At 42.5% G+C, this 26,725-nt stretch overlaps 1 protein-coding gene across 1 annotated transcript; it reads left to right on the top strand.

Moving 5' to 3' along the window:
* The first annotated feature begins 873 nt into the window (after positions 1-873).
* LOC129047318 (protein FAM240B) lies at positions 874-26,725 on the top strand. Its single transcript, XM_024252002.2, has 3 exons — positions 874-990; positions 16,994-17,139; positions 26,128-26,725. The coding sequence occupies exons 2-3, from the start codon at positions 16,997-16,999 to the stop codon at positions 26,219-26,221; spliced, it is 237 nt and encodes a 78-aa protein (XP_024107770.1). The 5' UTR covers positions 874-990; positions 16,994-16,996; the 3' UTR covers positions 26,222-26,725.

Raw genomic sequence — 26,725 nt, 5'->3', positions numbered from 1 at the left:
AAATTCATCTATAAAATTTGGTTCTGCTATTAAATAAGGCATCCAGCTTAATGTAAATGGGCTTATTAAAACACTTTCACAGACTCAACATTAAGTATCACTTCAGCAGGATAACATCTGAACATCAATATTAGATGAGGTTGTCATGTATAATGTAAGTTATAAATTTATACTCCACTGAACCAAGTAATGGGTGTGCAACTAGTAGCATAGTTAAAGGATTTGATAAAAACCAAAGCTATTTTTGTTATCAGATGAGTGAGGATTCTAAATGTTTTTCCTAAGGACAAAATGTGCTCCTCCATCCTGGGATAAGAGCCACTCTAAAATGAGAAGTTGATCTCACTTGGATGCATTTTATTGGAAAACACTCACCAGGGTCAATTCCTGCTCCAACTGGTAGAGAACTCAGCAGACCATGATATGTCATCACCAGATTCCATTCAAGGATTAATGGCTCCAAAGAACCAGATGCCTCTCTAAGTCTTCCTGTAATGTTACACCCAAATGTGACTCGTCCCACCATTCCAGTCCCCTTTACACAGCAAGGTGCAGAGACTGGCTTTTCACAAGTCACAGGGGAATACGGCACATGGATAATCCAGCCTATGCTCTAAATCATCTCTCTTGGTTCGGGCCAAGTCATAGTACTCGTGGGACCTGCCAAAACAGAAGCTCGCCTTCTCTGGGGAGGGTGGGGTAGTAAGAGATGAGATTTGTTTAGAGCCATCTCTCACCATGAGGGAAGGCTACAATGTCCCTGGAAAGATATTGTCTGGTTCTGGTACTAATTTGGCTCAAATGACCTTGAAAGGTTAAGGGATTTCTGTAACTCCTCCACTCCATATATAAGGGCTGCAACAATGTGATTTCAGGACAGCATCTGTGGCCTTCCCGAGCCGGACCTGAGGAATCAAGAGCAGGCCCGGGAGTCTTGCCCTCCTTTGCACCCTAGCGGGGTATCTGTCCACCTGCAAATTCATCTTTAAGGTACAGTATGTTGCGCTTGTGTTGTCAAGTGTGGGAACATCTCGCAACTTGGGCTGAAAATGGAAACAGACATCACCCCTTATATGTGTGTCCTTTATTGACCACTTGAATTCATTTTCTCTTCACCTTGAACACCTACGCTGTACCAGTTGGGAATAACAGATGGGCCAGTAGATTTTTTTCCATCTCTGATGTTTTTCCATCTTTTCCTAAATGTCAATGATGCAGAAATTTCATGTTAAAGAGTGTGGAAAAAGCAAGAAATTCGGGTAAATCTCACAGAGCAAGGCTCTTTGGAGATTAACCAAAATAAAGATATGTCTCATGTTGGTTGATGGAAAATTTAGTCCCAAGGAAATGTTCATTGTAGATGCTGGATCATGGAAGCTTCTCAGGAAGCTGATGGTGGGGGGATTAATCATGAATTTGGGGTTTTTACTTGACTAACCTGAGACCTGGGAAATTCAACTGTAGAATTCCCTTTCATCTGAGTTGATACAGTTGACTCTTCCCTAGCCCCTCATCAGATAGACTCAAGTGCATGAGCCTCACACAAAGTCAAGCTTCAATAAATGTTATTTGATTAAATTGATATTTAATTTAAATTTTATTATAAAAGTGAGTTCTAGCACTCTTTAAGTGTAAGTTAATTAGAAAAGTAAACTTAAGAACTGCCACTGGAATTATGACTTTTCCAAATTGGTAACATTTTACTGAAAATATAACTAATCGTCTCAATAGATGTACACTGTAGAAAAAACTACTTTTGCTGGGGGTGGTGGGGGGATAAAGAGAAACAGAATTGCTTATTTATCAAAGAACAGTCTCCTTTTGCTAAAGCCTATCTAATTATTGATATTTGCCCTTCACATATGTGCAAAGCAACTAGATACCCTCATTTGAAGGTGAAAAAACTGAAACACAAAGCCCCTGTAATTTTGAAGATACAGATTATTCCTTTGAACTTGAGGCTGATGATTTTTTCCTGTTAGAGCCAGACGGACCTCAGTGAATCTGTAGATCAAACACCTCAACTCACAGATGAGGAGAGTTACGTATCTTTTCCAAACTCTTAAAAAAAAAAAAAAACTTTTCAAAAAAGTGAATGAAATTCATAAAATAAAAAGCATCAAACATGTATTTTAGAAATAACTGTATGTTAGTATTAATATGGTAACTCTAAGCCAAATAGCATTCAAAGCAAATAGGAGAAACAAATTTTAATTGACTATTTAAAATAACTATTTACAGTTAGGACTTTGAACTTTTTTTTTTTTTACTTATCTCAAACTATGTATATGTCCTATTAGCATAAGAATGCAATGAAACTGATTAATGTTTATGTTTATTTAAATTATAATTATTTTTTATTTTTGATGCAAAATTGAACTGAGAAATGTATTAGTTACTTAGCTCTATGGGCCCTGCCATGACTCATCAATTCATTAATTCAGCACATATTTTTTGAGTTAGAAAAGCCAATTGCTTTCCAGGGTCTGTCTTAAGGTGGTCCATTCAGATATGTTCTCCTGAGTCCAAGACCTAAACCTGTGCTTGTCTTTTCATTAAGAGGTGAATACATTGACAGCCCATACTTTTATGCCGTTGAGACTGGAAGGACCTCTACAGAAGAAGTTCTGCTAAGTCCACAAACATTCCAACACTCCTGTGACAGCAGAGGGCAATATGGAATTATGTTGTAAACATTTCAGGGTACATGGACTTTGACCTGCAATTATACTTCTAGGAGTTTATGCTACAGATATACTTACAGATGTGAACAAAACATGATTTACTCTGGAATTTTTTGTAATAGACCCAAGCAGGAATTAATTCAAATGTCCATCCATACTAGAATGGTTAATTATGGCATATCCATAAACAGATTACTACACAGCCATGAAAAACAATGTATGCTGGCAAGGAAATATTTTCTTAGTTGAAAAAGGCAAAATGCAAAACAGTGTTTATTGTATGGCTCTGCTTGCAAAAACAATATTTTGTACACATACATATGCATATATATGCTTCCAATAAGATGGAAATACAAATATGAGATCATTAACAGTGGGTGTCTTTGGGAAGTGTTGCTGACTGCAGTAAAGTAAAACGGGAAACACTTCTTTATTTCATATCCTTCAGTGTTTTTTGAAATATTTTACCATGTGCACAAAACGACATTCACATTTTTAAAAACAGAGTCTTAAAGGAGCATCTTTGCTAACAGTGTAAAACTTTGTAACTCTTGGCCGGGAGCAGTGGTTCACGCCTGCAATCCCAGCACTTTGGGAGGCCGAGGTGGGCGGATCACGAGGTCAGGAAATCGAGACCATCCTGGCTAACACGGTGAAACCCCGTCTCTACTAAAAATGCAAAAAATTAGCCGGGCGTGGTGGTGGGCGCCTGTAGTCCCAGCTACTCGGGAGGCTGAGGCAGGAGAATGGCGTGAACCCGGGAGGCGGAGCTTGCAGTGAACCGAGATGGCGCCACTGCACTCCAGCCTGGGTGACAGAGTGAGACTCCTTCTCAAAAAAAAAAAAAAAAAAAAAAATCTATTCAGGGTGAGACCACTACACTCAGAGTCTCTCGCTATACTCGAGTATTTTTTAGTAGAAACAGGGTTTCACCCTCTTAGCCCGGATGGTCTCGATCTCCTGACCTCGTGATCCGCCCGCCTTGGCCTCCCAAAATGCCGGGATTACAGGCGTGAGCCACTGAGCCCGGCCAAAACTTTGTTAACTCTTTGACCAAATTATGCTGGGGATTTTCTTTGAATAAATGATGGCATGCAGTAATTTCCATGTGCATCCCAAATATGTAGAACAGCCCAAGAAAAGGGAAACAAAGGGAGAAGCAGCCTAAGAGAGGGAAGCCCAAGCCGCTAGGAGCCCCGTGCTCTTTGCTTCCCGGGGCGCTTCCCTCCACACCTCCCCGAGGGTGCTGAGTGTGCTGTTCTTCCAGACGCCTCACTGTGTCCTCCGGGGGCTGCTCCATTTAGACCTGGCTGCCTCTCTGGGGCGCCTCAAATTTCTAAGGAGTTACACTTGATTGATGGAAAGCACACAGTGCGGGGCAGGAATGTGGGACATCCACCCCGCAATTCTATTCTCACTCAACAGGTTGACGGAGATCACTCATGAGCCTTCGTTCCACGTAGTCCATTTCTAAAAGTAAACAATGTTTCTGAAAACGCAGCTATTTTGGGAAGTCAGTTCCTGGCTAGAGCCCACTCTTAAGAAATACACATAGCCCGTTTCCTGTTCAGGAAAAAAGTCACATTGATTAGTGAAGGCCAGATAGTCACTGGACTGGCAGTTTGGTGAAGCAGAGGGGAGAAACAATATGTTAGCCAATTTTCGTATTTTAGCCACCTTGCCTTTTTAAAAGCTTTTAATAGGAGCAGAATATAAGCTTTTCTAGAGAAGTAATTGCTTTTAGCTCTAAATTCTTTGGAGAATTTTGACTGGCAAGTGGCATGAGGGGATGATGGGATCTTTGTCCACTGAGCACACCATGTGAAGGGGACCATTTTTTAAAAAATTTATTTATTTTATTTTATTTTTTTTAAGATGGAGTCTCACTCTACCACCCAAGCTAGAGTGCCGTGGCACGATTTCAGCCTACTGCAAGCTCTACCTCCCCGGTTCAAGCAATTCTCCTGCCTCAGCCTCCCGAGTAGCTGGGATTACAGGCATGGGGCACCATGCCTGGCTAGTTTTTGTATTTTTAGTAGAGATGGGATTTCACTGTGTTGGCCAGGCTGGTCTTGAACTCCTGATCTCAGGTGATCCACCTGCCTCAGCCTCCGAAAGTGCTGAGATTACTGGCTTGAGCCACCACACCGGGCCAAGGGCACCATATTAAGTAAGGTCTTTGCCCCACAGTAGTTAAGGGTCTAGTTGAAGGGACAAGATTATGGGGTCAAAGCCCCAGAGAACAGAGAACTGCCTTGGCTCCTGGTCCCAATCCAAACAGGCATAGAGGCAAACCCAGGAGCATCTCTGTGCATGGCAGAATGAGCTTAAGGACCTCCCAGTTCCCTTCTAGTCACAATTAAGTGACTAGACATCAAATTGAACAGCCTGGTTGTGACCAATAAAACTGCAATGGTTAACAGTAACTGGGGAGGGGTGGTGCTTTCTCTAGTTGCTTTCACTTTGTTTTATTTCAACTCTATGTGCACCCAGTGTATGTTTCTCCAGGAAGCTAAGGCATAGTTAGCTATATGGTCCATGGGGAACTCAGAAGTTTTCTCTGTTAATCCATGTGGGCCTCAAAAACTACTGACCCAAAGGCCAAGTCCAGCCAACAGACGTATTCTGATGCTCTGCACAGAGCTTCCAAATGTCTGTAAATTATCATCAACATTTAAAAATAAAGAAATTACATAATGTTTTAAAAATCAGATTTCCAGCTTCTTTTGAAAAACTTGAATATTGGGCAACTCTGGGACCATGCCCCATGGGCAATAGTCAGTTGGAGTTGAGTGGCAGTGTCTGTTTGAAACAAGCCATGCATTCGAGAATTTGCCACAGAGCCTTCTAAACACACCAGGACTCCACAGGCTTCTGAGCTTGTGGCTTCTGACCTATCAGTAATCCACATAAGGATATAAATTAGGCAGTCCAGGATTTTATTAAGCATTTATTGTGTCAGGTAAAACATTTTTCACAGCAGCCTTTTCCACTGAAAACTGGTTAATTGGGAAAGTACATATTGTTCCATTTTACAGATGAGAAAACAGAGACTTAGTTCAAGTAACTTGCCCTATAAAGAGTGTGGGGGGTGTGTCTCCTAACTCCTAGTCCTGGACACATGACACAGGGCTAAACAGCAGGACACTGCTGGCTCCAGGACGGACTATCTCTGTGTGCATTGAAGATGTTTCTCAGGAAAAAAATCCTCCTTAATTCCTGTCTGCTGGTGGTGTCAGGAAGATGCATGTGCTTTTTACTTTTTATTTCAAAATAATTCTAGATTTAGAGAAAGTTACAAAGATAGTACAGCGTGTTCCCATATACCTGTCACCTAGCTTTCTCTAATATTAACATCTTACATAGCCATGGTACATTTATCAAAACAATAAAATTAGCATTGGTGCAATAAAATTTACTGCAGAATTTATCAGATTCTTTCAGTCTTCCACTACTTATTGTCTGTTTTTCCTGTTCCAGGATCCAGTCCAGGATACCACGTTGCATTTATTGGTGTATATATCTATCAATCATATCTCCTTATTCTCCTCCAATCTGTGACTGTTTCTCAGTCTTTATCTTTCATGACTTTGACACTTCTAAATGAACAGTGTTCAGGTATTTTGTAAAATATTCCAGAATTTGAGCTAGTCTTCAGTTTTCTCATGAATAGACAGCATTCTGGTGTTAGGAGAAGCGCATCATAGAGTCAGTGTGTCACATCATGTCACATCAAGGGACACATGATATCCACAATACTTATTAGTAGCGCTGAGAGCCTTAACCACACTTATTTAAGGGGATATTTGTTTCTCCACTGTGAAGTGACTACTTTCTCCTCGGTCACCAATTCATCCCAGACTGAAGGGGAGGGGGACTTAACTCCACCTTCTAGAGAGAGGGGGAGTATCAAATAATTTGTGATCGTACGTTAAAACCACCACAGTAATTATTAAATTTTTAGAGACATATCTTTGATGTCATGCAAGCATTGTGTTCCTCCCTAAAGTGTCATCCACTCATTTTACCACTGATCAATGAATTCTGCCTGCAATAATCATTACTGTGGTATTATTACTGTGGTGTTCTCATGGTGATTTTCTCTTTTCCTCATTCTTTCTACACTTATTCACTGGAATTTTTCTGAAAGTAATAGTTGTTTTTTTCTCCTCCATTTGTTTATTTCAATAATTTGTATCAATTTGAATTCGTTCTTTGGGTTGTAACTAACATCATGTTGTTTATTTTGTTGTGCATATTGTTCCCTCTTTGGATATTGAGAATCTCAAGTTGACTGATTCTGCAATGCCCTTCACCTATTTTTTTAAGCCTTTGTTACTTAGTGACACTACAAAATGTGTTCAGGGTTTATTTACAGAGGTTGGGGCTCTGCATAAGAAGTTGTGACAGGGAGGGGGATAAATGGAAGACAAACAAAGTAAATAGCAATTTTTCTCTTGAAAGGAGGTAAAAGTAGTGTTTACTTTTTAACATTCATTTGGCAGTAATTTCAAAATTACAGAAAGAATAATTCAAAGAATTCCTCTATAGCATTAGCCAGATGCCCCTATCATTACCATTTACCCTGCTTATCATTTGCCTTGTCAATCTATATCTTTTATAAATCACTTGAGATAAGTTGACACATCATAATCCTTCCCCTCTAAATGCTTCAGTGGGTACTTCCCAGGAACACAGTCATCTTCTTACATAATTACAGCACACTCATCAACTTTGGGAACTCTATAACACTGATGCAATCCTGTAATTGTCCATGTTCTGTTGATTCAATACTGACCTTTACAGCATTTTGAAATCTAGTTCTTGAACAGATGATGAAATCTAGTTCTTTTTTTTTTTTTTTTTTTTTTGAGACGTAGTCTCGCTCTGTAGCCCAGGCTGGAGTGCAGTGGCGTGATCTCGGCTCACTGCAAGCTCTGCCTCCCAGGTTCATGCCATTCTCCTGCCTCAGCCTCCCGAATAGCTGGGACTACAGGCGCTCGCCACCATGCCCAGCTAATTTTTTGTATTTTTAGTAGAGACGGGGTTTCCCCGTGTTAGCCAGGATGGTCTCGATCTCCTGACCTCGTGATCCGCCTGCCTCAGCCTCCCAAAGTGCTGGGATTACAGGTGTGAGCCACCATGCCCAGCCGAAATCTAGTTCTTGAACTAGACTGATGTTTATGAGCCTACTCATCCTGATCCCTGGAGTGGTACCTATCACTCCTCTCCTGGGTGAGGTTCCTATTTGATTTAGTCAGCAAGGCTCCCTGACCCCACCCACAACCTGGCAGGATTGAGCACCCAGAATGGACCTGGATGGATCCAAGTGAGACCCTTCCAGAGCATCTTAGAATAATTATAGTCTACGATGACAGATGCTAACTAGTCCCACGAACTTTCCCCTAAATGAAGGAGGGAAGTGGCTCAAACCGTGGGAGGTGATGACAGGACTTTTGGCATCAGACATTGTGGGTTCAGAGCCCAGTATCAGCGCTTACTGATTCTGTGACTTAGACAAGAATTTAAACCTTATACCCCTGGCTTCTGGTCTGGTTCCAGAGAAAATAACAAGATTTATTTCCCTGAGCTCTTGATATCATTGAGTGAGATAATTTTTAAGATCACATTAGCAATTGCCAAATATGATTCATCGTTCACTGTCACTTCTGTGATGTCAGCACCCAATGAATAGACATTCTGGGTGCTGTGAAATCAGCAGGTCTGGACTCCTGGCTCTCCCCATCATTGGCTCTGGAGCTTGGGGAAAGTCAACCTCTCAGATTCACTTTCTCGCTCACAAATACAGGAATAGTAAAATGTAGCACAATATGCTGAGGATTAAATGAGATGGCATTTGGTACCATCTGCAATGCAGGTTGCTAATAGAAATATAGATAATGATGATGATACACGTTTATTATTGAGCAGACACTATGTTAAGTACTTTTCACGCTCCATTGTCTCATTTAATTCTCAGACCAATGCATTTTTCATGCGATAAAAGAAAGCTTCATAAGGGTCATATGGACTAAAAGTCACAGGGACTTCTCTCATAATTGTGTGTTCCTTTTTCATGACTTGGTGTCACCCCAGCGAATTCAGGTAAGCTCTGAGGGAATAACAGGGCTGGGTTATTGTGGACACGTCCCGTATAAGCTTCTTTCTCCTATGTAAGTCCTTTTTTAGTTAAAACTCCAAGCTACCCAAGAACTCACTCATATTGCCCAGACGATGTTGTATTTCCCCTGAGCCTCCTCCTAAGACTCAAATATACTGCCGGCGAAATCTCAGGTGGCTTTGAAGGATGTTAATTATAAGGAGACTGTGCAGAGGGACTCAAGACTGAAATTCAAGTAGACTGACAGAATTTTGGAGGGGAAGTTAAAAAGAAAATGTCTGTGATCCCAGCACTTTGGGAGGCTGAGACGGGCGGATCACGAGGTCAGGAGTTTGAGAACAGCCTGACCAACATGCTGAAACCCCATCTCTACTAAAAACAAAAAAAATTAGCCGGATATGGTGGCACGTGCCTATAATCCCAACTACTCAGGAGGCTGAGGCAGGAGAATTGCTTGAACCCTGGAGGCGGAGGTTGCAGTGAGCAGAGATCAAGCCACTGCACTCCAGCCTGGGTGACAGAGGGAGACCCTGTCAAAAAAAAAAAAAAAGAAGAAAGAAAGAGAGAAGGCGAGAGAGAGAGGGAGAGAGAGAGAAAAAGAAAATGTTTTCTGAAAAAGTGGTAAGCCAAGAAACGAAGGAGAGCACTCCCACATTGCACTCCAACTTCCATCTGAGAAGGTGAAAGAGGAACGGGAGGAAGCTCAATCTGCCCTCTGTCCAGTGGGGCCTGAAGGTGGGGTGGGAGGAGAAATCCGTCCAAATGCCTACGGACCACAGGCAGGTGGAGCCATCTTAGCTCCCAGACCTAGAAACTTTGAACCTAAAGATATTTTCACTGTGGGTGAAAAAGACCACCTGAGTGGAAATGTAGTGATGGTGAGTCCCCCGCACCTGTGGAAGCAGAATCTCCAGGTGAGGGGGCTAAACAAACAAACACGTTTGGTGCCGGTGTCAGAGGGAGTCTAGTTTTAGTTTGTTTGTTTATCCTTACCATGATCCACATGAAACTGGCCACAGTGAGCACTTCGACAGAAAGTGCGGAGAGGAAAAGGGATGTGTGTCTTGATGTGATGTGCAGGGAATCATCTTGGGAGAAAGTTAATCTAATTCTGCTTTGAGAAAGCAGTGATGACTTGCGCATTGCTCTCAACAGATTTAACTGGATGCCTGCTTTCTCGGTACCCAGCTGTTGTCATGAGCCGCCATCTCTCTGTCCCGTGGCTGGGTGGTTTGCTGGTGATGACACGGGCTTTGGAGTTGGGTGTGGTTTAAATCCCAGCTCCATCACCATCAACAAGTTGACCTTGGGCAGTGGCTTGCCTCTTTGTACTTCCTCTGTAAAATGAGGAAGAGAGTTGTGAGAATTGAAGGTGAGATGTAGAGCGCTTTGAAGAATAAAAGGTATTCAGTAAGCACTCAATAAAGAGCATAAAAATAAGCCAGATACCACAGACTTGCAGCCCACCAGCCAGTAGGCAAAGATATGGTAGGCAGTTTTGTCTGACCACTTAGTGGGGGCAGACCTGCTCCATTTCTGAGCTCACTTCCACGCCCTGTTGTTGCAGGGCTGAATTTCATTTTCCAAAACCAATGCATTTCCTCCAACTGTCTATACTTTAAAAAGGAGAACTATTGCCCTCTACCCATGAGTTTATAAAAACTGGGGAAACAAAAAGATAAATGCAGTAAACCTGATTTTTAGAGGTGGGAGTCAGAAGCAGATAATATTCCTAAGTGTTTATTATAAAAATAACCAGAATAACTCAAGTATGTGGCCTTCTGGACACTACAGTTATTTAAATTTCCTGCTCCTGCTTTTTGAGCCCCTGGGGAATGGAAGACAACACAGTTATCTGGGTTCTAAGAAAAATAAATGATTTTATATTCTGAGAGAATCTCAGGTTTAGAGGGAATTTAAAAGACATCAAGGCCGAGTGCTGTGGCTCACACCTGTAATCCCAGCACTTTGGGAGGCTGAGACAGGCGGATCACGAGGTCAAGAGACTGAGACCATCCTGGTCAATGTGGTGAAACCCTGTCTCTACTAAAAATACAAAAATTACCTGGGCGTGGTGGCGTGCACCTGTAATTCCAGCTACTCAGCAGGCTAAGGCAGGAGAATTGCTTGAACCCAGGAGGCGGAGGTTGCAGTGAGCTGAGATCAAGCCACTGCACTCCAGCCTGGCGACAGGGCAAGACTCCATCTCAACAACAACAAAAAGACATCAAGACATACACGCTCTCCTGAAAAGTCTCTTCTCTTCCATCTGCGTACACATGGGATGAAAGTAGCAAGTGGAAACTTAGAAGGCATGTGAGTGTGCACCTCTGAAATTGAGTTTATAAACAAAAATCAATTGCACAAGAACAGAATGGAGACACCTGAGTTTGAAAAGTTGCTCATGTAAAAAGTAGGAGCTTAATGTCATAGATCTTTAAAAGTGGCTCAGGAAGGTTCAGGTACCTAATGGGTTTATGTGTCTGCACATTGCTTGGTATTTCTTATTTCTGTGACAATAAAACCCGACTGATCCAGCCCACAGGAGATCACAGCGGCTTTCCCTTCTTCCCAGTCACACAGAGAGAACAACTTGAGAAAGCAGCGCCTTTCCACTCTCATTTGAGCCCCGACAGGGGCAGCACCATATGCATATGGCATAGAGATAATGATTTTCTCTGCCTGGGCCAGGTGCAGAGGCAGAGAGAGCCACTGTCAGTGCCTAGGTTTTCCATCAATACCGCCAGGGAAATGTAGACATCTTTTATTTCCTGTTTCCTGCCTTATTTTGATGTTTTCCTAAAAACGCTTTTCTAAAATTGCTATCAGTTCTGTTCAAAGAGGGCCATACCAGCTACAGCGAGCCCAGTAAATGGGGCAATAAATATAAAACAAGTTTTTTAAAACTGGAAGGAAGAAGATGGCACAGCTCCTCTCAAACAAAATGCACTTTCTTTTACAGAAGTTCTTGCACCTGCTGAAGTTCAGATTCACCAGCAGTTTTCAGCAAAACAAGCAGTGAGGCTGTGAAATAACATGGAGGGGTTGAGCCCAAGAGTCAGCACAGTGGCAACTGTCAATTTTAGTAAGCCAGTCGCTCCTTAAACATGTTCAGCATCACTCAGTAAATGTGATTATAGGGCCTGACCACAGAGAGCCCACAAATATAAGATCCTAAGTGATGTAAGGGTGAAACTCATCACCAAGAGCTTTGCTAAAGGCTTCTCTGGACGCGGTCCGGCACTGGGTCTGGGACAAGATGGGAAGCCTCTTATCCCCATGATCTAAGGCTTTCTAATTCTTACAGCCTAGCAACAGAGACAAATAAGCCTTCAATATGAGCTGAGTCAATAAGAAGCAAAGCATTTGATATCATGTATAAACTAAAGACAAGGAGACTGTATTTAGGTGGTGGTTCAAATTCAGTTAGCACTTTTGATGCTTGCCAGGGATCAGGAGATGCATTGTGAGTTCCCTGAACAAGCATGTGGCATGTAGGGAGGGGCATTTGGGGACTGAATGGTGGGCTGTGTTGGGGGCACTTTCCTGTATGTTACCACACTTCATCTCCACTTCATGGCTAAGGAAAGCGGCTCCGAGCAAGTGAAGGGCTTTCTTGCTCAAAGTCACAACAGTGCAAGTCCTCCACTGAGCTTTCTCTCCATCCTGGTTGTCAGGATGCAGCCTCCTGGCCTGACAAGGGAGGTAGGGATGCAGCTGTGTTTCGCAGGCAGGACAGCTGTGTCTACATGACCCCTAGTGGGTGGGCTGTGGCTTGGTGAAGAACTCCAATCCCGCTTCCTGCTGGAATGACAGCAATAGCAAGCCTGACCAGCCAGAGTGGTATCTGCATGCCTGGGTGCAGAAGCAGGATAAGGAGCTGCCCTGTGAGACAGCGTAGGAAGGAGGAAGGCATAGAGAAAGCAAAATAGTTCAGGGTGCCCTGCAGGGAGAGCACAGGGAGGAGGTTTCGAGAAAAGCTAAGGAAGAAAGACATAGGCTCTATGTGCAGATAGAGAATGCATCCACTAGGAGGGGCAGGTAGGTGGCCCTCTGACTGCATCCAGCCAAACGCCGTGTTTTCTCCGGCCAGTGTGGTGTTGGACCCTTTTGGAATATATGTCTTGAAGCAGAGCACGTGCCCTTCAAGACCTAGTGCCACTGCTCCCAGTGGCTTCACTCCTTTGGGATGCTAACGGATCCCTGAAGACGTCTGAGTTCACGTCCCCTCCCAAGTCCTTCCAAAGCTCATGCCCACTACTCTCAAGCTACTCTATGAAAATGGAGACCCTAGAAGTGTTTTTTGATCAAAAAGGAATGAGAAGCAGAGCTGGCATGCATCAGATTCTTCATAGCCTGATTTCCTTTGGGTTCACCGTAATTTTTTTTTTTTTTTTTGAGACTGAGTCTTGCTCTGTTGCCCAGACTGGAGTGCAGTGGAGCTGTCTCAGCTCACTGCAATCTCCACCTCCCAGGTTCAAGCGATTCTCCTGCCTCAGCCTCCTGAGTAGCTGGGATTACAGGCATGTGCCACCACGCCCAGCTAATTTTTTGTATTTTTTTTTTTTTTTAGTAGAGACGGGGTTTCATTGTGTTGGTCAGGATGGTCACCATCTCTTGACCTCGTGATCCACCTGCCTTGGCCTCTCAACGTGCTGGGATTACAGGTGTAAGCCACCACGTCCGGCCCAGGTGCACCCTGATTTAATTTACTCCCTGGGTGTGTAGACACCACCCTGCTTCCAGCTATTTTCTGTAACCCAGTTCATGACTGTGCAACTACAGTATCTGCTAGAGTAAATCCTCCTTCCATATCCAAACCACACCTTCCTCCCAAACAGAGAGGATGCAAAATGCCATGCGGATGTAAGCAGGCTGTGTTCCTGCACGGGCCTCTCTTGTCTTCATAATGAAGTTCTTTAGAATAAAATGTTCATTATCAATTTTGAGAAAAGAAGAACATTTCAATGAGTACCTGTTTGACCAAGCTATCCTTTTTCTAAATACCAGGTATCTAATATGAACTTGTAATCTTTAGGGGTATTTTGTAATTTAAAAAAAATCTGTGAAAATATTATGCATATAAAAGGCATTACCTTTGGCATACTTACATTGCAAATTCTGCATTTAACACCTTCCTCACAGTTAAAAGCAAGCACTGTCTTCTTATCTTGAACTTGTACATCAGGAAAATGAGATGCCTTAGATATTCCTGGAGCCTGAACAAAACCCACAGGAAACCTAATTGCTAGAGGAGGGCATGCATTCCACACCCTAGTTCTATGAATGAAAATGTAAAATCAGATGTATTTTGTTAGTGGCTTCTCTTTCAATGTCCAGTGGCTAGAAATTTATTAGAATTCTGTGTACTGAATGATTAGCCTGGGAAAGAAAATAAGTGAGAAATATGCCCTTGAAAGACAGGAGCGTGTGCTCGGGTCAGGCTAGAGGACAGTCCCAGGGTGCAGAGAGAAATTCCAGAGGCTCCATGGCGCAGCTCCTGCCCAGAAGACTGCAGAAAGTGACTGGATGTGAGCGTTTCCCTTACCCAGAAAGTAGAAAAGCAATCCACGCTCAGACCCTCAATGTCTGAGATACTCCAAAGGGGCCAGCTCTTCATATGAAAAAGATAATTTGGAAGGGGGTCATTTAACTTGAATAACTGAACACCCATTAATTGCTTCAATGTATTAAAAACAAAATACGACTGAGCTTCTGTTCAAGAAGCTCTATCACTCTAAGTCACAAACACCCCAGCGTCCATCAGTCACAGGAAAGGGTAAGGTCACTGAGCGCCTGAAGTGGGAGAGGGCACCTAAGTCAAACTTCCTCTTTCCAGGGAGTGTCTGGGAGCGGTAGGAAGAGTGCAGGCTCCAGGTCCTGACAGCCACACTGCTCTCAAGCTGTGGAACCTCAACACCATCTATCAATGCCTCTGAAAATCAGCTCCTTTATGTGCAAAATGAGATGTGAATTAGCTCAATTTAACTATTCCACAATGTGTACACATTTCAAAATGTCATCTTGTACACAATTATACACAGCTTTTATTTGTCAATTTAAAAATATATTTAAAAATTATTTTTAAATGTTTAATAAAAAATAAAAATGTTTTAAATAAGAAAACAATGGCCCTCACGTAGCTGTGTGTGACCAGTGAGAACCACCCGCAGAGCAGCTGGCACTGAGGAAAATGTTCTCTCCCTCTTCTCTCCCCACATCTCCTTCAATCGTCCATACCCTGACCTGCCTCGCTGCCACCACCCACCCACATGCTCAGCAGTTTTTTCTAGGGCAGCTCTGACTACAGAAATAAGCAGGTGATTGGAAGATGGGTCCAGGAGGAAGAACACCGGAAGCGGATTCTTAAAATCTTTATCGAATACCCAAAGCTGTTTTCAGTTTCAAGCTTCTTCTTACCTCGGGACACTTACACATGCTGTTCCCTTCACGTGGGAAGCTCTTGCTGCCCCTCTGATGAGAGCATCATATTCTACTATTATATGTATAAGTGTAATATAAATAAAATACAAATTATTCCATATCATAAATATAAAATAATAAATGTTATTTTTTCTCTGAAGCTTTTTTTTTTTTTTTTTTTTTTTTTGAGACAGAGTCTCGCTCTGTCGCCCAGGCTGGAGTGCAGTGGCGCCATCTCAGCTCACTGCAAGCTCCGCCTCCCGGGTTCACGCCGTTCTCCTGCCTCAGCCTCCCGAGTAGCTGGGACAACAGGGGCCCGCCACCACTCCAGGCTAATTTTTTTGTATTTTTGTAGAGACAGGGTTTTACTGTGTTAGGCAGGATGGTCTTGATCTCCTGACCTCGTGATCAGCCCGCCTCAGCCTCCCAAAGTGCTGGGATTACAGGCGTGAGCCACCGCGGCCAGCCTGTTTTCTGAAGCTTTTTCTAAACTCCTTTCTCGCCCCTAATCCTTTGGGTGCCCCAGGAAAACCCAGCTTGCACGGGATCATAGGGACTTTGTAGCTGTGGAGTAAGGGACCAGGTCTCTTCTCCAGTCTCCAGCCAGGGCTGAAGCACTTCTCTGAGCAGGAGCTGCCAGCAGGCAGGGAGGGTTCTGTCGTGCAGGCATTTGTGTCCGTCTGCCTGATGGCGCTACTAAGATCTGGAAAGTGGGCCACGTTAAGGTAAAAAGCAAACATTTTTGGGTTACATATGTGTCCATTCATAGGATGTATACACTTATGCTGAACGAGCTTGCTCCGGACATACCCATTTCCAAATGCAGTGGGCACTTCGTGTGAGCAAAGAGGATCTGTAGAGCAAAAAGCACTGGCTCTGAAGAAGGACAGACCTAGGTTCAAATGCCAGCTCTTCCATTTTCAGTGATGGCCACAAGCAGATTCTCTCTCTAGTTTCCTTATCTGAACAGTGAGTGGAGACAGAGCTATAGTGAGCATCAGATGGAACCGTGTGTAAAGCGTGCCGGGCCCACATTGGGTCCTCGATAGACAGCAGAGGCTCTTGCTATTCTGTGAGGAAGGATGGAAGGAGCACACTGTTTACTGGGTGTTGGCCATTTGTCATGCATGAGGCTTAGCACTTTTGTTGACGATGGGCATGTTACACATGCACACACACACACAACTGAAGTAACTGTTAAAGGATAGTTTTTTAAGAAAGCTAAAATAATGAGTCACATTCAAATATAAAATGAAGATTATCAAATATTTTATTTAACTTATAAATAAGGAAAAAACTAGTAAGATGTTACAACTGAGTCAAAAGGAAATTTTAAAAACACATCAATGAAAAAATTGATATTCGTAGGTATAGCAATTGCATTCCACTGCACAGAATTTATTTGGATTTCTCTGTTCATGAATCATTTTCATTACTATAATTTTTCTATAATTTACAAAATTGTCAAATAGCTCAAAGACAGTGAAAAAGGCAAGCCTTAAAATCAGATAATTTGGAAGAGTTACCAGATACCCTTTTTGGTTTTGTCTAATTCAAAATTTTTCATGATGTTTTCTGGCATAGCTATTATTATTCCCATTTGCAGTTGAGGAAACAGACTCAGAATACAAGTGTGTGATGTGTCTACAGTCATCAAAGAAAAAAAGTGCAAATGGCAGTGTCTACATGCAAGCTCATCTAATCACTCCAAACCTAGAGTGGCTTTATTTAAAGAACTGGGATTTGCTTTACTTGTATATTTCAGGGGATGAACAATCAATACATCCGTCGAGAAGTCTTCTGCTGTGAAACTTGTCATGAGCTCAAAAGCTTCTGGGAAAAAGAAATTAGCAAACAGACTTTTTACCGAGAACTGGAGGAAGATCGTCAGGAAAGAAGCGCCCTGAAAAAGTATGTGAATTGTTTCTGTATTATTACTTTTAAAGTGGATTTTCCAGAGATATGCCAGATATGAAGACGGAGGTAGGGAATTCTCTTTGGTACCTACTGCTGTAGGAATGTACATATGCTGGACATGAAAGCATAAACTCTGTGGAGCGACAGGAAGAAATGCGAGCTCTCATGAGGAAATGGGAGCAAGGCTTGGAAGGAAGAAGTTCACTGTGCTCACAGGTCCCAGAGGAGGGGGTCACACATGCATGTCCCACAAGGCCAGAGGGGAAGCTCCTGGTTTTGGTCAGGTGGGAGAAGAGCTAGCGGGAACCTCTTAGCCAGAGTCTTTATTGGGGTTTCTATGAAAAAGGCAAGGCAGTGCAGAGTGTATAATTCAGGACTAGTTTGAGTCATTCTGGCAGGATTTGGGCTATAGGAGTGGTTTCCAGTTGCCTGGTACCTGGCCCCAGGATAATCAAGGGCAGGGGAAATAGTGGCTCAGTGTATGAGAGTTAGACAAGGAGGTGGCTAGGGCTACAGACTTGAGATTGGTTGGTCTGGAGATTGGCCAAGCCTTTTGCTATCTCTAAAACAGGGCTAGTCCTAGCAGGGGCAGTCTCTCCCTAGCCAGCAAACTTTGTAAGATGTCAAAACATCATAAAACACAGAAAATAGAAAACATCACCAATACATCCACTCATTCAGTCTTGCGAGTATACCAGGGTTTTTCCACCTCAGCACTATTGACATTCAGGGCCAAATAATTCTTTGTTGTGGAGGGTTTATCAGCCTTGGCCTCAAAACATTAGCTATCTGTAAGATCTCCACACACATTTTGAGAACCAAGGCCACCTGGAGGGCAAAGTCATCCCTGATTGAGCATCAATGACTTACAGATATGGAGAAGACTTTTTTTAATATAAAAAATGAAGTTATGTTATTTATGTCTTGATAAACTAAAACAATCTGTTCGCTGCCCTTTCTCTGTTACAATCTTTAGCACATGTGGTTACACTAAATTTCAGGGTTAGGTTCACAGATATGTATATGTGTGAAAAACTAGTGTAATAAAAAGATCCCTCATCTGGGATAATAGGTAGCAAGATTCTTGGGAGAAGGGTAATGTGGTCTTTCCCACACTGGCAAGTGAACTTGTTGTTCTATTCCAAGGAGTCTGCTGAGAGATGAAGTTTTGCTTATGTGGGAAGACGTGTCATGTGTGTCAACCTCAATCTGAATGCCAGGGCCAGCACCTACCCTCACACGTCAAATGCCTTGGAGCAGAAGGATCAGCTCAATTCTTCTGGGCCTGTCTGGGTTCTCTGTCCCTAAAATGGGAGAGGCTAGCCAAGCTGTCTGTCTGCTGGGACGTCCACTCGCAGGTGGAATGGTAGTCATGTGTTCTCCACAGCAGAGCACTGTGATTCCATGTTTCTGTGTCTGCCTAGTGCATGCTGAGCTGAAAACATGAGTAATTCACATGTGTAAAACTCAAAGTTAATTTCTAAAACAAAATCCTTTCTTAAGCCAGAGAGGATCCTCCTTCCATAACCAGAGAAGAGCTCTGCCAACATTCCAGCCACACTCCTGGTGGCCTAATGGACAAAACTAGGCCTTCCTACATGCTAGAAGAGTCTCATGTTAGAGCATCCAATCCTGTAGATTCTCAGGGAAGTGAAGAGAGTCTGTTGTGTGGTCCCCACCATCTTCCGTCCCCCAGTCCTGGCCCACTAGCCTACTGGAAGCCAGATCCCATCTTGAGCCCTGTGCTGTATCTTCCCTTCCAGAAAGCAAAACTTGCAATATTATCTTATTTTTGTCAAGATAATAAAACTTTTATATATATAGTATGTAAAGGGAAAAGATTAGAGGAAAATACACGAAGATACTGAAAGTGGTTATTTTTGACTAATAAGATGACAGATTGTGTGTGTGTGTGTGCGTTCTATTTTTTCCAAAGTTTCTGTAATGATCCTGTGCCATTTTTATGTAAAAAATAAGTTATAAAAATGGCAATCAATTGCAAATTGTCCATACAACAAAATGCATGAATTCTCCAGGCTCCCATGTTCCCTAGAAATGACCCCCTCTTCTAAAGTTTGGAGCAGTTTTCTCTACCTTCTATGACTGAAAGAATAAATCTTTGGGCTCATCATGAAACATTTCATCAGTCTCCCCCAGCTAAGTGTTTAAAGACATGATTGCAGCAGCCACAGGACTCAGAACCAGGATACCACCAGGAGCCGGAGAAGCGAGGCTCCCTGTTGTCTCTCCTTCAGCCTCGAGGCCACCCACCAGAGCCATCACGCTTGTCAATTGTGAATTAAAGTTTTCAAAACCTTTTTTAATTTGGTAAACAATGAATTAAAACCTCGTGGTTTTACTGTTATTTTTGCTGAACAAAAAAGCAAAGCAAACACATACACATCCCACATGAACCAAGTTTCACAAAAAATCTAGAATTTTTAAATTAGAACCAAAATGTCAGAGCCCCCCTTTGCTTAAATCCCCACTGATCTGAGCAAATAGTTTGAAACACTGTCCTAACAAAGTAATAGTCTCCCAACATATACTTGCAGACCAATGACTATCATAGACCCCTGAGTCCCTATTCCACCCTGTGGGCTCTGTCTCTCCCAACTCCACTATACACAATGCCCAGCCTCCAATGTACACATACACACACACGCAACACACAGACCTTTTTAAATTCTACCCTCCATTTATAAAAGGCAAATCCAATCCACTATGCAATCAAGAAATGTTCCAAATGTATGAGTGAGCAGTAGAGACAAAAAAACCTCCAAATTTCCCACCAAATCCCTTTGTTGACAGGAGAACAAATCCAATTATGTATTATGTTCCTCTCCCTCTGCTGGGCTAATCTGGCAAGATGTTGTTCCAGAGCTGGGTGAGGTGTGTTAAGCACACACCTGTGGGTTCAGTGACTTAGAGAAGGAAGCTGGGGATGGAGAGAATCCATTTTTCCTAGGAACTGATGTGCTGTATCTGGCAGAGGTCCCAGGGTGAGATCACAAGACAAAGTGGGTGGCCCCAGAACTGGGAACTTCTTTAATTTCTCTGAGTCTGGATAGAGAAAAACAACAGAACATGGATGGGTTAGTCCCCCAAAGAAGTTGGAAAGTGTTTGCAAACAACTGATCGAGGCACTTCAAGAAGAGTCAAGTGTTGTATAGGCATGATGTGTGACCATACCTCCTGGTTTGCCTGGGGCAGTTTGGATGGGCACCTCTCAGTTTGGTATAATCATTGACTGCAGTCTCTTTTATTTTCAAAAGTATCTCAGTTTAGATAATAAGTCTTATGGACACCTAAGTGCCCAGCCAGTAGCTATAACTAAGAAACTGGACAGTGCTTATATGAACTACTAATGTTTTCAGGCAAGAAGTGTGGTCTTCAAAATACCGCTTCATAATTTAGCAGATCTCAACAGTGTCAGATAGACGTTAAATCTGGGGGTGCATCAAGCCTCACCCCAAGACCACTCACCTCTCTCTTGCTCTGAAGGCTGCTTATCAGTTGTATCAATTAGGATGTTTTCAGCTTCAGGCAATAAGATATTGGACTCAGAATCTACTAGCCAGATGAAATCGCTATTTCAAACTTCTTGTAAGACAAGAGTTAGTCTACAAAGAATAAGCAGGGAGAAAATTTTTAGTTAGATTTTTCATTCAAACTGAAAGGATAGGAAATGCAGCTGGTAAATTGAGTTGGTCAAATGAGTATGCCAAAGCTTGTCAGCCTGTGTGAACGGACTGAGCTCTGCCCCTTGACCAGAGATGCAGCCAGTGACCTGCAGGCCACAGGGAAACCAGACTCAGGCCCGCCTCTTCCCACTATGAAAAAACAATTGTCAAGGCATGCTTCCTGCCTACGAGAATGGAGTAGGTGTAGCAAAATCATCATCTGACTTTTCATACTAAAGTAAAAGCACAGAGATCAAGATTGGAGTACTGAGATCTGAAATGGGAGATCAAGAATTCAGTCAACTCTAAATTCCTTGAGGACAGGGAGTATTCGATTGCTCTTCTTTACATAGCATGGTAGCCACAGAAGTGCCCCACTCAGAGGACCTTCAGGATCATTTGCTTCGGGAGCACTGTTGACTGATAGTGCCGGCTGCTCCCTTTCTGGATCCACTATCGTGTATGAGCCAAAGCCATACTTCCCCCAGGCCACTCCCAGCCAATTACTGAGGGTGGCAGGGGTGCTAGTTCCAGGCAATTCCTGCATGGCATGGCTCCCCTAGGGGCAGCATTTGCTCAGGGACTCCCCACCAGCCCAGCTCCAGCTTCCTCAGAACTGTGCTGTGGGCTGGGTTCTTCCTACTCAATCGTTATGTCCCCCCTCTCTTTTCACAGATGTCAGACCAGCGCTGAAGTCTAAAGGCTATTCTTGACTGCTTCAGTTTCCTCACTTCTTTACTTTTCGCAGGTGTTTCCCACAAATCTGCTTCTTGGAGGACCCAAACTGACACATATGTTTAGTGCCTAGCATAAGATAGGAAAAATATAATTATAGATCCAGTTGTCCTCACCCACTCCAGGAATAACATTATGATTATGACTTAAGAGTCTCACAAATCTCATCCTGCTTTCTAGGTAAGCCCCAGACTTATCAAGGAGAATCTGTGCTCCTAGGAATTAACAACCCCTCCACAAATCAGAAGAATCTAGAACAAGAAATAGTAAACATTACTTGGTCTCCGTTTGAAAAGTGAGGCCAATATTTCTAGGCTGAAGGTAAAAATGTTCTCTCTGAGCTTTAATGCCAGTCGTATGGCTCTTCTGATGTATCTGAATTTGTAAGCCAAGTTTTAAGCATTATCTTCCTCCTATGGACCTTCCCTACTTCAAAAGGAAAGCCCCACATATAAATTTTTATTCACCAGTTTACTGAGAACCCCAAAATAAACAGAAGCAACACAGTAATGAAAGATATCAACCAAAAAGGAGCAGCAAAGTGTCTGAATATTCATAAAACAAGATTTAAAAGACATTTGGGTAGATGGAGACATGAATTCCTTACCATTTAGCAATAGTGTATAACTGTTATGAATAAATAGCAGTTATGAACCCCAGATTCCTATTTTTTTTTTCCTAGAATGAATGCATCACACCAAATGTGTTAATTCAGGTCCTCTAAGAAGCAGAGGGCAAGAGGAGATTAGATGTGTATGAGATTTTTTGGAGGAAGCACCTGTGAATGAAAAATTGGAAGGAAACTGTGGTGTGCTGATGAATGTTTACCTGGCTCTCCGGAGGAAAAATGTATTGTGTATATACATATATATGTTTACAAGTCTGACTGATATGAAAGCTGTGTAGCACAATTTATAAATAATAAGAAAATGCACAATGCCCATTATAAATCCCATATAGCCACCTGATTCTCACAGAGAATAATAATGAAATGTGATTTTATTCATTTTTGCCAACCTCTTGTATCTGGGCCAACTGGTGGTTGCAATTCAATCATAATTTGAAAAAAATCATACAACAAGTAAACATTTGATTACTATCCAATTCAGAAAAGAAGTCATGTCATTGAAGATAATAGTTTTCTAGTACTGAAAGAATATTTCCTCAATTTTTTTTGCTATTTATAATGTATTAGCTACAGACATGACACACTTCTAAATTTAATCCATGTTAACATTTTGTCCATCATTTTTTTAAGTCGAGACCAAGGGTCAGCAAACATTTTCTAAAAGGAACCAGTCAGTAAATATTTTTGACTTTTTAGGTCATATGATCTGCATTGCAGCTCTTCAACTGTGCCGTCGTAGTGTGAAAGCAGCTACAGCCACATGTAAATAAAATATGTAAACAAGTGGGCAGGGCTATATTTCAATAAAACCTTATTTACAAAATGGGTAGCTGGCCAGATTTGGCCTTAGGGCCAAACCTTAGTTGAGACAATGAACAAAATGATACATCAAGTCATGTATGATTTATAGTGTTTGCCAACTTCCATGGTGTAAATATTCCCACCACAGTCTATTTCAAGCTACCAATGAGATGTCAATGAAGACAAGTTCAGAAGAGGTGTTTGGTAGTAACACTTCATCATGTAGTACTTTCGCCATAACAGGTGAAATAGACCTAAGTAATCTGAAGAGCATACACTGTAAAATGGAGTAAAATAATTAGGAAGTAATGAATTTTGCATAGTCAGTGTCCTTGTTTTAAAATAATCTAATTATAAGTTTATGTAATTTACTTTTAATAATGTCTATATTTAAAAATTAGCTTATAAAATTCCTGAAAAGTTAATAATTGGTTGTCGTGAACTGTTATGAGCCGGCGTCAGTGCACCACGAAGCCAGAGAAATGAAGGAAAGCCATCAGACTGTGATGCGGGTCTGACCTCCATGAAGGAGAAAAAGAAGGAGTTAGGATTGGGAAGACAGCAGGGCAGCCCTGATACGTTTTGGCCAGAGTAATGGGGAGTCAGTGAGCCAAAGCCACCTGTTAAAGAAGTTCTGCAGTTTGCTGGGACGGGCCTGCATTAATAGCACGGCCATGCCCAGTCACTGTCTTAGAGCAGCCTGCAAGAAGTTTGGCCTTGGCATTGATCTGAGGCAAATACAAAAGGAAAGAAGCTGCAGCCACCAGTCAACTTTGCTTCTTACATCTGAGTGGCGCATTTTCATGGCCACCACACTCAGTAAAAGTTACAGTCCCTTTTGTTAATGAATGAATCTACATTAGGTTAAGAAGTGCATCAAGTTCAATGAAACACCCAGGCAGCAGCCCTTATTAGTGAGCTTTAAAAGATCCTAGGTGACAAAAGTCATGTATTTGAAGGCAGATTTAGTTACAGAGGCTTTCAGAGATGTGTAATTAAAAAAGCTTGTGAACCTGGGTATTCTCCAGGTTGGAGAGGTGGATTACAAATTAAAATATAGGATAAATACTTAATAACCATGATACAGAAATATAATTATGAAAATTACTAATCCGTAGGTATCAAAGTAGAAGGTCATATAAGCTCAATAAATCATCACTTTTTTTTATTTTTGAGACGGAGTCTCCGTCTGTCGCCCAAGCTGGAGTGCAGTGGCGCGATCTTGGCTCACTGCAACCTCCGCCTCCCGAGTTCAAGCAATTCTCCTGCCTCAGCCTCCAGGGTAGCTGGGATTACAGGTGCCCGCCACCATGCCCAGCTAATTTATTTTTTTGTTTGTTTTTAGTAGAGGTGGGGTTTCACCATGTTAGCCAGGATGGTCTCGATCTTCTGACCTCGTGATCTGCCCGCCTCGGCCTCCCAGAGTGAATGTCTTGACGGTACTGCCCCATGCGCCTCATTCTCTGACAGTATTTCAACTTTCAGGCCCTGCTTGCTCATGTGTTTATGCAACAGGCACCACCCAGCAACAGGTCCGTGTGCCAGATTCTTTCCATTCTTTCCTGGGCCCATAATTAAGCAGAGTTGTAAGTAAGAAGTTTTCCTGAAGCCAATCTGGTAATAGGTGCCTAGAGCCTTCAAAATATTTATACCTTCTAAGTGGTAATATTTCACCTCTGGGAGCCACTCCGAGGAAAATAGACTGGGATGTGGAAAGAGTATTAAGTATTATACTCCTTATAGCGTTATTTATAAGAATGAAAGATGAAAGTGAATTCAGTTTTTAAAATTCTTTTCTGTTTATTCTGATTTTCCTGTAATAAGCGCGTATTATCTAACCCCAGGACCTCAGAGCAGGACTCCAGAATCTTCCCATTCTTTCCCGGGCCCATAATCGAGCAGAGTTTAGTACCATCCCCTTGGAAGTTAGGAATTAGATATATGAATTTGAGGGGAAACACACACGTCCAGACTGTGGCAGATTCCAAGCCCATTGTTTGAATATAGATACATAATGTTCCGGCACCATTTGTTAAAAAGCCTATCCATCTTCCAATGAGTAGCCTTAACCCCTTGTCAAAAATCATGGCCATATTACTGTGTATTTATTTCTGGACTTTCTATTCTATTCTGTGCTAATAATCTATTTGTTTTTTCACTGCCTTGATGATGGTAACTTTATGTTAAGCTTCAAATCAGGTAGTGTGAGTCCTTCAACAGCGTTCTTCAAACTTCTTAAGGCTAATCTACTTTTGCCTTTCCATACAGAAGTTGGAATCATCTTGTTGATAGCTACAGAAAATTCTTGCTGGGATTTTGATTGGCATTACACAGAATCCACCTATCAATTTGGGAAGGATTACATTTGGGATAAAGCCATCTATCCATAGACTATGCCCTTGTGACTATTCATTTTTTTCTTTATTCATTTGTAAAAAGCATTGGTTTGTTGTTGTCATTGTTGTTGTTGTTATTGTTGTTGTTGTTTTGAGACGGAGTCTCGCTCTGTCACCCAGGCTGCAGTGCAGTGGCACGATCTCAGCTCACTGCAAGCTCCACCTCCCGGGTTCACGCCATTCTCCCACCTCAGCCTCCCCAGTAGCTGGAACTACAGGCACCCGTCACCACGCCCAGCTAATTTTGTTTTTGTATTTTTAGTAGAGACGGGGTTTCGCCGTGTTAGCCGGGATGGTCTCGATCTCCTGACCTCGTGCGTGATCCGCCCGCCTCGGCCTCCCAAAGTGCTGGGATTACATGCGTGAGCCGCCGCGCCTGGCAGCATTGGGTTTTTTAAATTATTAAGTTCCAGGATACATGTGCAGAATGTATAGGTATACATGTGTCATGGTGGTTTGCTGCACCTATCAGACCCTCATCTAGGTTTTAAGCCCCGCATGCATTAGGTATTTGTCCTAATGCTCTCCCTCCCCTTAACACAGGAACAGAAAACCAAACACCGTATGTTCTCACTCATAAGTGGGAGTTGAACAATGAGAACACATGGACACAGGGAGGGGAACACACAATGGGTTTCTTTTAAAAATATCTTTGAGAAGAAAAACAAAGCCACGGTTCAGTCGACCAGCATAGCTGGAGACAAATGCACTGAGCATGTGCACGGTTTTTCCTCCGCAGACTCAGAGAAGAATGGAGGCAGAGGCTGGAGAGGAGGCTGAGGATGCTGGACAACCCTGATGAGAAGGAAAAGCCGGCACACACCGCGGACTGAGCACTGCCTGCCTCACCGACTTCAAAGTTAGCAAGTGACCACTTTTCTAGGGGAAAAAAATTAACACCCAAGTTATGCTGACTTACTAAACAGGACGCTCTCTATTTATGCTTCCATTTGCTAGGGGATTTACATGTGAAACCTCCCCCAGTGCTAATGGGAGTTATTATCCTGCTCAATCCCCTCCGCACAGAGGACAGGATGACCGCAAGTGGGATAGGACGCTTGGGCTATTTAATAAAAAAAGCTCTTGGAATTAGCACTCTCCAGGTCTCACAGACCCATGTAACCTAGTATATTTCCACATTTCCTTCTCATTTTGAAATGTTTCAAGTCTTGAGACATCTGAAGTGTTTTCTCTAAGCTTACTGAGGGCAACGACCTTGATGAAAATTTGGCTTCGCCAGGTCTCCTGGAAAAAGAGTCATAAAATCTTGTCCTTCTTTCCCTGCTTTTTGTGAACACAGAAATATAACTGCTTGCAGAAATAAAGCTATTATTATA

The sequence above is a fragment of the Pongo abelii genome, chromosome 13 (genome assembly GCF_028885655.2).
Source record: "Pongo abelii isolate AG06213 chromosome 13, NHGRI_mPonAbe1-v2.0_pri, whole genome shotgun sequence".
NCBI lineage: Eukaryota > Metazoa > Chordata > Mammalia > Primates > Hominidae > Pongo > Pongo abelii.
Note: the sequence above shows the minus strand (reverse complement) of the source record. Positions and strands in the feature narration are given on the sequence as shown.